This window comes from Symsagittifera roscoffensis, chromosome 8 (genome assembly GCF_963678635.1).
Source record: "Symsagittifera roscoffensis chromosome 8, txSymRosc1.1, whole genome shotgun sequence".
Taxonomy (NCBI): Eukaryota; Metazoa; Xenacoelomorpha; order Acoela; family Convolutidae; genus Symsagittifera; species Symsagittifera roscoffensis.
This window is the reverse complement of record NC_087069.1, coordinates 40,357,782-40,373,547: the sequence shown is the minus strand read 5'-3', so window position 1 is coordinate 40,373,547 and position 15,766 is coordinate 40,357,782. Positions and strand designations below refer to the sequence as shown.

The 15,766-nt window shown below is 34.1% G+C and overlaps 1 protein-coding gene across 3 annotated transcripts in view; it reads left to right on the top strand.

Moving 5' to 3' along the window:
• Positions 1–15,766, top strand: part of LOC134853359 (serine/threonine-protein kinase D3-like) — a 51,419-nt gene that overhangs the window by 13,785 nt on the left and 21,868 nt on the right. For 2 of the 3 annotated variants that reach the window (XR_010164353.1, XM_063869335.1), the window contains exons 5-11: positions 2,595–2,900; positions 3,726–3,911; positions 6,186–6,288; positions 8,686–8,763; positions 9,092–9,291; positions 12,237–12,553; positions 13,337–13,372. Coding sequence is in view for 2 of the 3 variants with exons in the window: in XM_063869335.1 (XP_063725405.1) it covers positions 2,595–2,900; positions 3,726–3,911; positions 6,186–6,288; positions 8,686–8,763; positions 9,092–9,291; positions 12,237–12,553; positions 13,337–13,372 (1,226 nt within the window). In the remaining variant the exon portion in view is untranslated. The remainder of the gene's footprint in view (positions 1–2,594; positions 2,901–3,725; positions 3,912–6,185; positions 6,289–8,685; positions 8,764–9,091; positions 9,292–12,236; positions 12,554–13,336; positions 13,373–15,766) is intronic. The other variant, XM_063869336.1, reaches the window with a different exon arrangement.

The window sequence follows — 15,766 nt, the reverse complement described above, 5'->3', positions numbered from 1 at the left end:
ATAAATTGCTCGAGAAATTCAAAGAGCTTAAAGGGCATCTATTTTTTTCTTTGAAATTCGAAATTTGAGACTTTTTCAAGAAAGCCAGTGTTTTTTTTGTTTACTTGCGTTCATTACTCTTTTGCAATCTTCGATTGGCTGTGTTTATGCTGCCATTCCTAATTGCACAAGCGGTCTTGAGAGCATAGGCTTATAAGATCTGTCTTTTTTCTAAATGAAGTCGTACTTTTTAGGGCAAAGTTTATAGATTTATTAAGTATCATGTTCTAGCTAGATCGGCTTTTTTGAGCGCATTTTTGATGCCTGATAGCTCAAAATAATCTTACGTGAAAATTATTAGCCAAACATAAAGCCAAATCCTCTATGGACACAATGTCTAACTTTTTTTTTAAAGGACTTTGGTAACAGAAATCAAGCGTCAAGCAGGAAATTTTTTGAAAATTTAATCTACTACTTTCTAAGTCATTGAAGCTTCCTTCAAATTAGGGTTAGACTGCTTCGACAAGTTTTTGAAATTTTGAGTAGGAAACGGCAGATTTTTCAAACAAGTAGGGACTATAGAGAAAAACTAAATAGAAGGTGCTTTGAAAGGAGAACCACAAAGCTGCTGTTGCAACTCACAGCAATGATCCAAATGGCAAATCAATCTTTCTCGTTCCTATGAACGCTTAAAACTGATCAGAGGAAGAATTACAGATTTTTCTTCCCAGTTGCGTTGGCAAGTGTGTTGCAACTGGGTACTAGACTTTTTCTCCGTAAAAAACTTTGTACGAAGATTCCAGCATGTGACATTAGCGATAGAGGTGCGTCCTATAGATTTAATTCAAATTAATTTTGGTTATTTCCTCTATGGATCGGTTAACAGTCTTTTTCCAATATCTTTGCGATGAAAAAGTTGAAATGAGTTTTTTTGATATTTTGACTTGTTGCTTCTTGTTTCCTTTTGTCGGCTTAATTTCCGATTTTATTGCGAGCAAAGTGCATCCCTTAGCTAAGTGCTGTTTACAGGGGCTTGAACACTAAGTAGTTTTTGTACGTTTTTTCTAACATAAATTAGTAGGTTTTTTGTTGAGTAATTATTAGGCTAAGTTTGTCGACTTTAATGCTTACGGTTACGTTTCTTATACAAACATTTTAATTAGTTTCTTTTTAAGAGTCGATAATCGTAGTTCAGTTTCTTATGTAGTGCTTGATGATTTTTTTTCCCGTTTTTCAGGAAAAGTTTTTAATTTGTCCAGGCTCGCATAAACTGTTTCGCGGTTTGACTTCTGATACTTGTGATTTCTATAAGTTTAGTTTATTTCCTTTGTTAAAAAGAAGGAAAACTGCACCATTAAACAGCAAAAGTGTAAAGGTCACGAAAAACGTGATCAACTTCTGCATTCGAAATTGGAGGTAAGTTTTCAGATTTTCCTGCGAAATAAATATTTTACGTATTGATCCAGTTTTCTCAAATTGGGTTAATTTTTGTCAAAAATGTGTCGATCATAAAATGTCCTTGAAATTCAAAGAGCGTTAAGGCTATCTATTTTTTTTCTGAAACTCGAAAGTTGAGTTCTTTTTTCAGAAGTTGAGAAAAACAAGTCAGTCTTTGTCTACTTGCGTTCATTGACTCTTTTCCAACTGTCTGTTGGGTGTGTTGATTAATTGCAAAGCATTACTTAGAAGTGGTTCTTCGTTTGTTCTACACTTCGGAGTGATTTGCGAATCAGTTAACTCTAAAGAGATGCTATCTTTCACCATCATAAATGTTTGCCTAAAAAATTTAAGCTAAGCTTATTTGATTGTTTTACTGAAGTTCAAGGGTTTCATTGCAAATCACACAAACTTTCATTCATAGTTTCCACAGACAACGAACAAGTTTCTGAATACAAAATTTGGGATGTCTGATTGATGCTTATATATACTATAAAGGAGTCTTGCCTTGTCGAGAAAATTCTAAATTTGTTGTTAAGGTTCAGTTAAATGTCACATTAATGTTAATAGTTTTTGGCAATAATTTGATTCGTGTAGTTGTCCGTCATTTTTCCCGCTTAAACTTTTTGGAAGTAGGCAGCCCACGCACCACTCTCCTTGCAAAATTATGCAAAAATATTAAAAATGGCGTCTGAAAATGTAGTTTCAATTATGGCTGTATGAGGAGGCGTGGAACGTATAGTTGCAAATTTTTAAAAGGTTTGTTTAGTCTAATGCAAATCTAAGTGGTAGCTGCGCACAATTCTTCAGCTTGTGAAGTTTCGCTTGAGATGAGACGAATGTAAAATCACATTCGATAAATTGACCATAATTAGTTTACACGATCGTATCTTTTTTACATGCAAAAAGTGCGCTCAGAGTGCTAGCCGAGCTGAAATTTTTACCCGAAAGTGTATACCGAATATGGATGTTAGTTACGTGATATGAGAACATATATGAAGACAATCCCCTTAAACGAAGAAAATTCACCCACCTTAAAGGGTGAATTCAAACAGCGTTAGCTGATAAAAAATAGCTTTTAACCACGTGAACCAAGGGCGTATCTGCGAATTTCTTGTCGATGATCAGTTCGCTTAACATCTGGTGTATTCGCACTCGAAATAATGTTTTTGTTTCAGCGTGCTGGAGTGCCCCTGGCGGGTTCCAACACTCTAACTTCTCGACTGTCAACGTCCAGCAACAGCTCAATCTCAACCGCATACCCACCCGGGACTCCCAATTTCTCCCCCATGAGTTCAATGAATAGTGGAACCCTAAATCAACCGTTTTCCCCTACGTCCCAGGCAATGGGGGGAGTTGTAAGTATGACAGGTGTTGGCGCGGGTGTTGTGGGTAATGGAGGGCAAGTTATGGGCGTGATGGTGACTTATAGCTCGAGTTCATCTGGAACTTTTTCTGCAACTGGGGCATCAAACATGGCCCAGGTATCTAGCAGTCGGAGTTTATTTTTAAAAATGTAACTTATAGTTCTAATACTAAAAATTGATATCGTTGATATTTTTACTGTTTTTTTTGAAAATCAGGCTCGATTGAGTGACAATTTTGATACAGCTCAGAAGAAGTCCGAATGAAATAGGTATTTTATAAAAAAAATCGAAGTCTTCAGGATTTCATCTTTCAAGAATTATCTTGAAATGAGGGAGAAACTAATATTTTGGATGATTCATAATAACAATAATCCTAATAAAAATACTTTATTTTTTGTTTTAGTTTTTTTTTGGATTTTGATAGCAACCTCAATTTTGATAGCTGCGAAGATTTGCCTTTCATTTGTATGCCGCGCAATCAGCTCAAACCTGTGTGTCAATGAAGTTTTTTTCCAAAAATACATGCTAGGGCATAGATTATTATATTCAGTGTTTTACAGATGAAACAAATTGACATTAGCATTGTCAATTTGTTTCATATGTAAAACACTGAATATAATAATCTATGCCCTAGCATGTATTTTTGGAAAAAAACTTCATTGACACACAGGTTTGAACTGATTGCGCGGCATACAAATGAAGTGCAAATCTTCGCAGGTATCAAAATTGAGGTTGATATCAAAATCCAAAAAAAAAACGTTTAATTACAATGTTTGCAGAACTTTCATCTTGCAGAACTTTTAAAATCTTTTCTCTTTAGCTCTGCTTTTCTAAATGTCCTAATGGAATTCTAACTGGTTCTACGATTTCAAATTACCATTTTAATTTGGCTCCCAAATTCGTTTGTGCTTTCGACTCAAAAAATAAATAATTCTTTTGCAGATTCCGAATCTTTCTCATTCATTCAACGCTCCGACGTTCAGTACCCTCTCGGGTGCAACAGGAGTTGTGCAGAACCCTCTTCCGGGCACCGGCACTGGAGGCGGTGGATCAGGAGGGGGAGGGGCTAATTCATGGTACCAATGCAGACCATTATGGATTGATCGAGCTATGCAAGACATAATCAAGGCAAGTTCGGAGATAATTGATTTTTATCAATGGTATTTACACAAGCGAAGCGTAGTGTATTATCACGAAGAATTTTTTTCTAACAAGTTGCAAATAAAAGAGCTAATTTGGTGGCACTTTTGGTATATTTCAATTTAATCATATTTAAGCCTATATAAGCATAAGCATTTAAAATCGTATGTTGCTGCTTGTTTTTTTTTGGCAAGTGTTAGGTCCTGTTTGAAAAAACAGGTGTTATGAAAATGTATGGGTTTGTTGTTTTTTGTTGTGTTTTTGCGAAGCTTTGGAAAGTATTTGCACTTTTCGCAGAAATTTCAATTTTTCTCAAAAAACACTGTTTCAATTTTCAAAAAAAGGTACCATTGGAAATACCAGCTGCGCATCTGTGCCTTCATATTTCTCTAGTCTTTCTTCATTTTGCGCCACGTTTACGGCGTTTGAATTTTTCAGTAGAGGGACTTTTGACCTATTTGTTTTGATTTTTTTTTTCATTTTCTGAGATATTAAATACACAAATCTGAGATGAGGGTTTCAATCAAAAGATTAATTTATGGTGATTTCCCCTTTACAAGTGACTATTCTCTAATGTCGGTAGAAAAAATTGTGGCCTCAAATAAGTCCATTTTTTGGCATTTTGTTTGTTTTTAAAATTTATTGACTTTTCTCAAACTACACGGCCAAATCGGAGATTAAGGGTTTGACCATTTATGCAGTTATGACCAGTGATTAAGAAAAACAGTCAGTTATTCTTTGAGCTAACGGCTATGCTCTGCGTTTTGAAAAACATATGGCCTTAGAAAATGTCCCTTTTTGAATTTTTGATGACCGTTTTTTGGAAGTTTATTTGTTTTTTGTTTTTTTTTTCAAAACTAACCTGCTGATTCTATTGTTGACAGTTCATTCAAACTAACATGGTGCTTAGATTTTCCCTGCGCAATCTGCCTATTTATTTGCAGAAAAGCTGATTTGGACTTCATTTTTTGTAGAAATTCATCTTTATCCTCGAAAACTTCTTACTAAATCTTATACCAGTGTTCGATCTGAAAGGCTATTCCCATGCTTTTGAAGAGAAAAGCTTATGGATTTATGAAATTTCAAATTTTTGGTTTGTTTTCTGGAATCTTATTCACTTTTTTTTGAAAACTACTCAGCCAAGTTTGAGATAAATGCTTCAATCAAAAAACTGTAAAGTAGTTTTCTCCTTTGAATAAACGGCTAATCACCTACTTATGCAGAGAAATTACTAGGATTTTGCGTAAAGTCTTTTTTACGAAAATTACGCATTTTTGTATCAGTACAATCTATAAATAAAAATCTGAAAATAGGTGGATCCAGCATAAGCTGGGTCACTAATTTACTTCCAAGCGACTGTATCGCAGATGCGAGGACGTTAGACTCCTAATCAACAGGTCGGAGATTCAAATCCGGAACATTGAAATAGTTTTTTGTCGAATTTTTACTCCTAATCTCGCTAATGTTTTTTTAAAGGTGTATTTTTTTCGTTATTTTTTGTTTTGCCTGTCTAAAGCTCTTTTTTGCTTTTTCCGCGCTTGTATTTGCAAAGCGGAGCTTCGCCTCTGCGTGAAATTTTTTTTTGATCTTGAGCTTTGTTAAAATATAGTAATTCAAGTGCAAGCAGTACCAGTTTTTAAGTGTAAATTTGGGAAATATTTTAAGTGTAACTTAAGTGTAAATTTTAAGTGTAATGTAAGAAAAGAACAAAAAATTAGGTCGTTTTTTTTTTACTTTTATAGCAAATGTTTCGTTTTGCGGTTTAAATTTGAGTTTTTTTTAGTTCGATTCAATTTTTTTTTTCAAAATAGAAGATAATTGTTGCTCTCCGATAACAAAAAAAGTTAATGATGCGAAAAAACGTGTGACTTTGATTTTCGAAAAGCAGTTTTTTAGATTTCCGGGCGGAAGAAACAAATAACGTATTGATCTACTTTTCTGAAGTTATGTTAATTTTATCTATAAACCGCCAGTCGAGAAAGATCTTGGTATTCAAAAGATTTGACGCTTAAAGTTTTTCGAAATGCTTCAAAGCTAATCAGCCAATTTTTCGGTTTTTGAGTATCCTGTCACTTTACCAACTGTGTTTATTGGCTATGTTCGATGATGTCTTTATATGATAAGTATATAATGTTCGTTTTCTATCTCTAGCTGAGCTTGATTAATCGAAAAAGCCAGTCATAGAAAACCATTTTTGATTTCTATGGAAAATTATTAGTACAGTTTCGTTTTATTCAGTGAAATGATGTTTTTGTTATTTAGGTGCCCCATACGTTCATAGTGAGAACATACAAGACTCCGACTATCTGTCAGTACTGCAAGAAGCTACTGAAGGGTATATACAAACAGGGATACCAGTGCAAGGGTGAGTGAAAAGAAAGACAGAAAAAATACTCTCCCTAAATCGATTGAAGTGCATTACATACATCCCCAAAGGTAGTATTGTCCCGGCCAGGAAGAGGAAATGATCTAAGGTTTTGGTTAATTGTTTTCACGCAATGTTCGGTAACAAACATAAACGTCAGATGATTTTGAGACAGATATTTAAATCTTCGATGTTTCTGCCAGTGTTCCGAAAAATGGGCCTGAATGTTTTGCATTTCTGACATTAAATACACTTAAATATAAAATAGTTTAAAACATCATTGATTAAGAAAATCTGCAAGCTTATTTTTCAAGGTCAGGCCAATTTTTTTTGTCCAGTGTCGCTTATGTTAGTCCAAAGTTTTTGTGCAACGTGTAATGAAATTATATTTTTTGAGGGACGTTTTGGTACTCTTTCGAAATAATCGACACTTTGATTTCAATTGCAAGCAGATATTCAAATTGGCCTCAAATTTTGAGGGACTGACAGGTGGCTTTTTGTCGATTTGGCTGACTAAGTTATGCGCTACGAAACGTTTTTAAACGTTTATTTCAAGTCTTTTGTTGTTTTGGGCTTACTCTTTTTTCAAGAGGAAATTTAGTGACATAATCAAGCTTGTTGAGTATAAGAGAACTGCCTAAAACTTGAGTTTTGATTAAATCTAATTTTTGGCTGTCAAATTTTTCCTTTTTTTTATACAAATTTAACGATTTTCTTGCTGCTCTTTTTGTAAATTGCCTTGCGCCTTTTTTGACTTCGAATGAGATGTTTTTTTTTGTTCTAAAAGCTCCCATTTTTTAGTAGTAGGTTGAAACTTTTTCCGAATTTTTGTCGCATTTAGGAGATGGGTTTTTTTGCTAGAAGAAAGTAAGCTTTTCTATATCGCTGCCTGAGCGTACAACTCAATTTAATTTTGGCTACCTTATAGGGGATGATTCTGCTCTACGATAAAAAACTGAAAATGGCTTGAAAAATTGAGCTTGATTCATAGTTTTGAAAGTGGCATTTAGGTTAAATCGTTGCCGATGAAATGTTAACCTTCTTTTTTAGTGGTTTGACTTTTAATTTTTTTTCTTGCTGCGTTTTAAACATTTATTAAATGGACAGCGCATAACGCCGTTCAAAAACAAAAGTGCTAAAGGAAATAAGAAATTGACTTTAAGTTTCAAAAGTGATTTAATGTTTTTAAAAAGTTCCGTCTAATGAAAGTGTTTTTCATAATTCTAGCTCTCTCCGATGTTTAAGAGTAATGAAACTAGTGATTAAGAGTAATGAACGTAGCGAGTACTCTTATACAGGTCTTGGTGATTTTTTTTCAGGAAAAAGTTTTGAAATTTGTTCACGCTCAATTTTGATTTTTCGCAGTTTGACTTTTGGTTTCTTTTTCAGTTCACTTATTTTCTTTTGTTAAAAGGAAGGAAAACTCCACTAACGAACAGCAAAAGTGTAAAGGTCCCGAAAAACGTGCTGAACTAAAAGTTTCGAAAAAGGTAGTTAATTATCAGATTTCCCAGCGAAATGACAGTTTTACCTATTGATCCAGTTTTCTCAAGATGGGTTAATTTTAAGAAAAAAGTCCATCATAAATTGTTTTAAAATTCGAAACAACTTAAAGGCAATCTGTTTTTTCTTCAAAATTCAAAAGTTGAAGGTTTTAGAAAAAAGTTTTCTTGCGTTCATTACTCTTTTCCAACTGTCAGTTAACTATGTGTTTTTTCATTAAATAATTGCCAACTTTCAGATTTTCTTACTGTTAAAGAGCTCTAACGCGATGTAGTTTCTTCGATGAATCTGTCGTATCTTTTTCCATATTGGCGATTCATTAATTTTTATGTTACATCATGGCATGTTTTAACGTTTAGCCTAGTAATTCTGTTGATGATTACTAGTTGTTTCTACCAGCCCTCTAAGGTGTGAAGAAAATATGGCATATTGCCTATTTTTTTCAGCTAATTTTGACCCGATAAATTGATACTTAAGCCTTTATTTGTTCACTTAATTCATTCGTCCTCTTAGAACTTTTGTTTGACTTTTGTTAATTTTTTCTCGAAAGTTTGCTCAGAAATGTACGCTCAAAAAGATAAATTGACTTAATATTGAGTTATAGATTACATTTTTCAGCTACTGGGTTTGTTGGCGATTTTTAATCTGTACAAATCCTCTGTCGCAAATTTTTTTAAATTGAGTTGATAAATCTGATTTTATTTTGAAAGCGATCCTATCGCTTTTGCAACAAAAAGTATTTTTAATGTGATTCGCATCTTTTTGCTAACATGTTGTCTGTTGGATTGAAAGAATTTATTCTTCCAGTTTATATTTACTGAACCATTTTTTGCAAATTATTCAACAAAAATGATTTGATTGCTTAGAAAATTTGAGTAGCCGTTATGTTTCTAGACTGCAAATACAACTGTCACAAGAAGTGCGCAGCTATGATACCCAAGAATTGTCTCGGCGACAGAGCTCTCAGCGAAGGTGAGCTAAAATCAATCCATATCTAACTGCATGTCTTAAGAGTAAGACCATTTATTCACTTTATTCACAAGGGAAACGTCCAATATACAAGCTAATCAGTTCTTTATGGAGAACTGCTGTTGCTAACTACATGCTTTTTTGTTATTTTTCTGGGCTGAGAATTGTTGACTCACCCGCGACTTCCTAACATTTAGAGCCGGAATCTTTAATGGAACAGTCTTCGATTGTTTTTTTTTTCTAAATGTTTCTAGAAGAGCCTCTACAAAAGTGCATTTTGGATGGTTATTTGTGATGGGCGTCAGTTGATTTCTGTTTGTTTTTTGTTCAGAGAACTACGACTTGCAGGGTGGTTACAGCACAGATCAGGAGTCCATGATGCCAGGCACTGGAAGTGATACCGACAACGCCCCCTTGGGTATAACTGGAGTGGGGATCGGAGGAGGTTGTGGATCTCTCAAACATGGGGACCAACAGGACTACTTCGATGAAATGAAAGAAATGGAAGCGAATGTCGAAAATCAGAAGCAGGTACTAACTATACTTTTCTAATATCTCAATTGATCTCACAATTTTAACGTCATGTCAATTGATGTCACAATTACGAATTAATAGTGGTAATTTATGCATATTAATAGCTTCTTAAATTCATATAAATTTCTTTTACCTTATAGTTAATATGTTCATTGCACGCTTAATGCAAGTCGATGAATAGATCGTGATGAAAATCGTGATGAATTTTTAAAAAAAGTTATATTCATTCCCTTTGTTAAAAGGAAGGCAAACTCCATTATCGAACAGCAAGTTTTAAGGTCACGAAAAACGTGATCGTTTTCTAGTTTCGAAAGTAGTATTTAATTTTCAGATTTCCCAGTAGAATAAAAATTGACTTTTTAATACAGTTTTCTCAAATTGGGTTAACTGTATCAAAAAAGAGCTAATCATTAATTGTTCTCAAATTCGAAGAGCTTGAAGTCCATCTATTTTTTGTCGGAATCCGACAGTTGAGATTTTTTCAAAAGTCCGTTTCATGCGTTCATTGACTCTTTTCCAACTTTTTGTTCGCTATATTTCCTTTTTAACATTCGCGAGATTAGTTCAGACTCTTGAATAGGTCGCTTTAAATTCTTCTCTTTTTTCAGGAAAAGTCCTAAATTCTTTCAGACCTAAATTTATTTTTTCGCGGTTTGACTTCAATTTATGTTTGAATTCAGTTCATTTCCTTTGTTGAAAGAAAAGGAAACTCCAATGTCTATCAGCAAAATTGTAACAGTCACGAGAAACGTGATTGACTTCTAATTTGGAAAGTGGATGTTATTTTTCCGATTTCTCAGCAGAATGAAAAGTTAATCTGTTGATTCACAATTTTCTCAAATTGGGTTAATTCTATCGAAAAAGTGCGAATCATAGATTGTTTTTGAATTTCAAAAATGTTAAAGGCCACCTATTTTTCTCTTTGAAATTTGAAAGTTGAAGTTTTTTTCAAAAAACAAGTTATATTGTTTTCCTGTTTACTTGTATTCATAGGCTCTTTCTTAAACTGTCTGTTGGCCATGTTTTAGCTTTTTAAGCTACTTTTGGCATTTTGTTACTTGTTTTTTTTTCGCGAATCTCAGCTTCGTTTTTGTGATAAGACTTAATTTTAAGTTATATTCTTGCCTATCTTGCACCTACATCACACCTACATATCGATTTTTGCTATATTGAACTTTAATAACTGCTAAGTGCTTTTAAGAAATTTCGTATTTTTAGAATCCCGTATAGGGCTGCAATTTGAGACTATGCTATGCAACTTCCAAAGTTTTCAGTTGTCAAGAAGCGGATGTTTTGCTTTAAAAAAAGTTCAGAATATAAGCTGACAATACAAATAATGCAAAATAGCGCTCGTCATATCTTAATATGTTGTAAAGGGCTGCGTTTTAGAAGGAAATTTGAAGACCACCAACCTTCGATTTTTTGAAATACGAAACTCTTGTGAAATTGGCCAGAAGTTTTATTGTTGAAATACATAAGAATAGCATTTCAAGTTCTGTGATTTCTCAACCTTTGATTTTTTTTGTGATCGCGATGTTTTTGAGTTTAAATTTGGTCGCTTCTATCGCAATGAGTTTTAAAAATCCCATAGTTGCTAGTTCAGAGTGGGAATGTGAGACTCGCAATTTATTTCATTTTTGAGATTGATTTTTTGAAAAAGTTTGCTTATGAAACTTGAAGGTAATCCCAAACATTTCGGTTTTGAATTTTTCATACAGCCTATTCTGACTAGAGGTCGGGACTACAGGGACTATGCCTTATGATTGGAAGTGTTACTTTGTTGAAAAGCAGCTTTAGCTGCTCTTGAACCGCTAGTATTTTTGCATGTTAATATCTAAGCTTTTATATCACCATCATTCGTAGCGAATATGTTGTTTATCTGAGATAGAGCGGAAAGGATGTAAAGGTCATTTGCTATGATAGTTTGAGCTTAAATCAAGTTCAAAACAAATTTTGGGGAAAATTAAGATAATCTAAGTTTGTGCAATTATGAATCTCATTTGACTTCCCGGTGAACTTAAAATATATATTTTGCACGGAGACTTAATAAATGTTTTTGTTATCTTAAAGATAAGCTGAACTTGTGTTATTTGTTTTCCTGTGATGTAAAGGGAGAAACCTTTACCTGTATTTTCACCTCCATTGCTAATTTTAAAGGTGATAGGTTTTCACAATTCAAAAATTGTGACAAAAATATTAATGTTTTTTTTTGCATTGATCTTGCGATGCGAACATACGTATTGTTTTTTTTCTTTCCATTACACTCAGCAGAAAACCTATGGCCTTCGAAAAATACAAAAAGAGTTATAAAAAATTTCAGGAAGACGCTAAGAAGTTAGAAGACGCTATAGTAAAATTTAGGTTTCGCGTCTTAGATAAATATTTCACGGCAAATCCATCTAAAATTAGTCTGCATGCTCGCTGTTTTCGCTCGAAATAAGACTAAAATAAAAAGTTTCAAACCGCTTTTTCTCAACACTGAGAAAACTTTTTGGAAACTTTTTAATGTCGTTCGATTCACGACTGAAAGGGCTTTGATATGATTTAACACTCGACTCCTTCCGAGGATTGTTAAAGGTACCTAATTTTGCGCCGAAAACAAAATTAAACAAAAATTAAAATACACTCTAATACAAAGTTTCTCCCTATTTTAGGCAAACAAGGAATCACGCATTTTTTACTACGTGTGCCCAACTTAAGCGCAGTTCGCTACGGCCGTTAGCGGTCGTACTTTCAGATGCGGCGTTTTAAACTAAATTTTGCAAGTTAATCGCGTTACCGGCGATTTAGTGGTCATGTTTATTCAGCATTCACCTGGTCTACTTATTGAGCTCATGCAAGTAAAGCGATTGCTTGATTCAGTTCAAAATTTAATGTACTAACTGCCTCCTGTTAGTTTTAAAGGCTAAAGTTAGTTTTAAAATGCTAAGTAACGTGTTTAGGTCGGAGGCGTGGGAAATTCGAACCCCGAAGTGGCCTACTCGCAATACGAGGAAGACACCACAGTCGAGGTGACTCTAGAAGTCCCTACTGGGCCGAACGGTGGCAACAACAGTGACTCATCTGGAGTTGGGAGTAACAGTTATAACCAGACTAGTGGTTATGACACAGATGGAAATGGTGGCACTATGATGGATTCTAGCCAGTCGAGTGACCAATTGGGAGTGGGGCAAAGGGGGGACCGTGGTTTTATCAGTGGCGATGCTAAAGAAGGGGGTGACGAGTTACTCGTGGGATCTGCAAGTGGGGAGACTATTCGGTAAGTTTGCCAATTTTTATCTTTTTTTAGTAAATAAAGCGATTGTTGCAATCTAGGTTGATATAGATGTAGGCTTGTGTTTATCAATAGTTTTCTAATAATAGTTTTATGTTTAAGTAATGTGAACTGATAATGAGCAACGAGATTTCATCAGACAGGAAAATGTTCGAAATTCGGAGATAAAGTTAATACATTTTTCCTAGATTTAAGTTCCCTTATGACCTCCAGTAGTGCAGAACTAACCAATCCGGCTTGGCGCATTCCATGTATTTTGAACCTTTTAGCTTAGCTCCTAGCCTTCTTAATCCTGATTTAATTTGTTTGAAACGCATATAAGTAAATGTAACACAAATCAGAGAAAAATGAAAACAAAGCAAGACGCAATGAGATCTTTGCTGTATTGAACAAATGTTTTGAATAATCGAAATATATGTATATAAAAACGACATTTTCCGGCTCTTTTCCAGTTATAAACCCCCCCCCCCCCTCCTCGTAAAATTAAAAAATAAAAAAGTTCAAAAATTGTTCGCGCGGCCTTTTTTGTTAAAAATGCTGTGCAAATTTGTTCACGCTGACATGTTTTAACGCAGTTTATAACATGAAAAGTCATTTTAAAAAGACTTTCATATATTGAATTTCAGAACATATCAAAGTGGGGGGGGGGGGGGGCTGGAAAAGAGCCCATTTTTCAACTTCTCTTTAATCTTTGAAAGTGCACTGTTATTTAAAGCACTGAGAGTGTGATTTTGTGATTGGTGTTTTTGCATTGGTGCACTATTTTAGATATCGCTCTTCGATATACCAGAGTATGCCTGAAATGTAAGTGCAATGCTACAGTAAAGTACAACTACATCTCATGTTATCGTTTCTTGTTCATTTTCTTCATTTTTATATTGGAAGAATTGCTTCGGGGCTGCTTTCTCTATCTTTCTGTAGCTCTAGTGATCTCATTTGAAAGAGGCCTTGGGTAAAAGAGTGAATCTTATATCAATTCGTGGTGATTTTAGGCAATATGGATCAAAAAGTTTTCTTAAAGCGCCTTCAATACTGGGCTTAAAATTGTGGTTTTTAAAACTGGAGTTTTTTCTAAAAAAAAAAAAAAAACTTTTAACTGTGCGACAAAATCCAAGTATAGGGCCTCTGGGTTTTTCAGGAGTTCGCAAACATCTTGCTGGACCAAAAATAAATCATAAGTTTGCCCCCTCCCTGGAAATTCTTAGAATCGACCGACCTTGGACATCAAATGAACTGTGCTTGAATTGTTTCTTCTATCTAGTCCTGATCACTAGAGTTAAGTTTTATGCAATTCTTTTCTTCTGTCTTGTTTTGTTCTGTAATTTTAGATCAAGCAAAGCAGGTTTTTGACTGAAAGATAATATGCGTATCTTGCAAATGCCCTGCATTCTTAGGTGATATTGTATCATAAGTGGTTCATTTAAAAAAAAATTAAAACTGTGTTAGTCCTGCAATGGTCACCGTATACATCAAAGGAAGTAAAAAATATCCGAAAACCCTCTCACATCGCAGATACCAAACGTTTCAGGGGGTGAGGGTAGGTTTGGAAAATTCTTTCTTAATACAAACCAAGTGATAGTTTGTGTATTGTTTTTTTTTGGTGCTGCATTAATATCTAAATATGTGCGAAAGTTTGAATTTTACTCCCCTCTAAGTTTGAGTCAATGGAGCGATGAATAAGGGAAATTAATTGACCCGGATCCGGAAAATTATTTTTTTTCTTAGTTACTTTGACATCATAAACTTTTTCTTTCGAGAAGATAATGCATTGTGGTTTTCATTTTTTTCAATTTAATTTTTTCAAACTAAGAGTCCTAGAACACACATCAACCTATTAACTATAGTTATATGAATTCGAAGTTGGCATAAATGCTAACGCGATCTGTAATTTGAACCTGCTACGCTATAATCTGCCCTTTGTTAATCAACTACAATTCCTCGCAGAATGTTTTGTATGTGGTGACGGTGGCTTTACGTGTTATTTTCGTTTTCAGATCAACTGAGTAATTCTTGTTACGACCACTATCATGTATTGCCTATGCTTGTTTTTTTGGCGCGATTACATTTACTCGAGAAAATTTTTCGTACGGTTTTAAGTGGGATATCATAATTAAGCCCTATGATAGATTACTTGCAAATACAAGTGTACTAAATGGGGAATAAAACTTGAAACTCGTGTTCTAACTTGAACTTTTACCAAGTCTTTTTTTGTATAATTTCCTTTTGATTCTCTGTTTCTTTTCGCTTAAATGTTTTCGGAATATGTTATGTCGGCTTAGTTTGCCTCACTTTGTAAGTGGTTGAAAAGACGGAAAAAAGTTCTGTTGTGCTTTTTTGTGTCAGGAGTAATGGGGCGTGAAAAGTTTGCTTAAGGCTCAAGTGGTGTCTATTCAAATTTTTTCGGCCTATTTGCCACCGGTTAGTGATTTTGAATCCTTATTTATTGCTGGTGGTTGTTTCTTGACATGTTGTCCTCAAAATGAACTCAATGCGAGACAAACAAGTTTTTGTGGATATAATGTTTTTTTTTTTAAATCAATGAACGCAGTGACGACTCTTATATGGGTTGTGATGATTTTTTTAATTTTATTTTTAGGAAAATATCTTAAAATTTGTTCTAGCTCAAATTTGATTTTTTGATTTGTTTTAGCTCATATCCTCTGTTAAAGAAGCAACATTTCCAATGTCGAACAGCAAAAATGTAAAGGTCACGAAAAATTTGGTTGTTTTCTAATTTGGAAAGTAGATTTTAATTATCAGATTTCCCAGCGAAATAAAAGTTTTAGCTATTGATCCAGTTTTATCTAATTGGGTTTATGTTATCAAAAAAGTTTCAATTCTAAATTATTCCAGAAATTCAAAGTGCCATCTATTTTTTTTTCTGGGAAATTCGAAAGTTGAAGTTTTTTAAAAACAAGATGTTTACTTTGCGTTCATTGACTCTTTTTTTAACTTTCTGTTGGCTAAGTTTTTACTTTTTAGGCTACTCTTTTTTGTGCTATATTTAGCATTTTTTCTGTTTTGAACATTTTATTCTGGCTTATCTTGCACCTACAACACACCTACATATCGATTTTTGCTATATTGAACTTCAACAACTGCTAAGTGCTCCAAAGAAATTTCCTATGTTTAGAATCCTGTATAGGGCTGCAATGTGAGACTATGCTTTGCGCTATGCTAAGCGCCAATCATAAATCG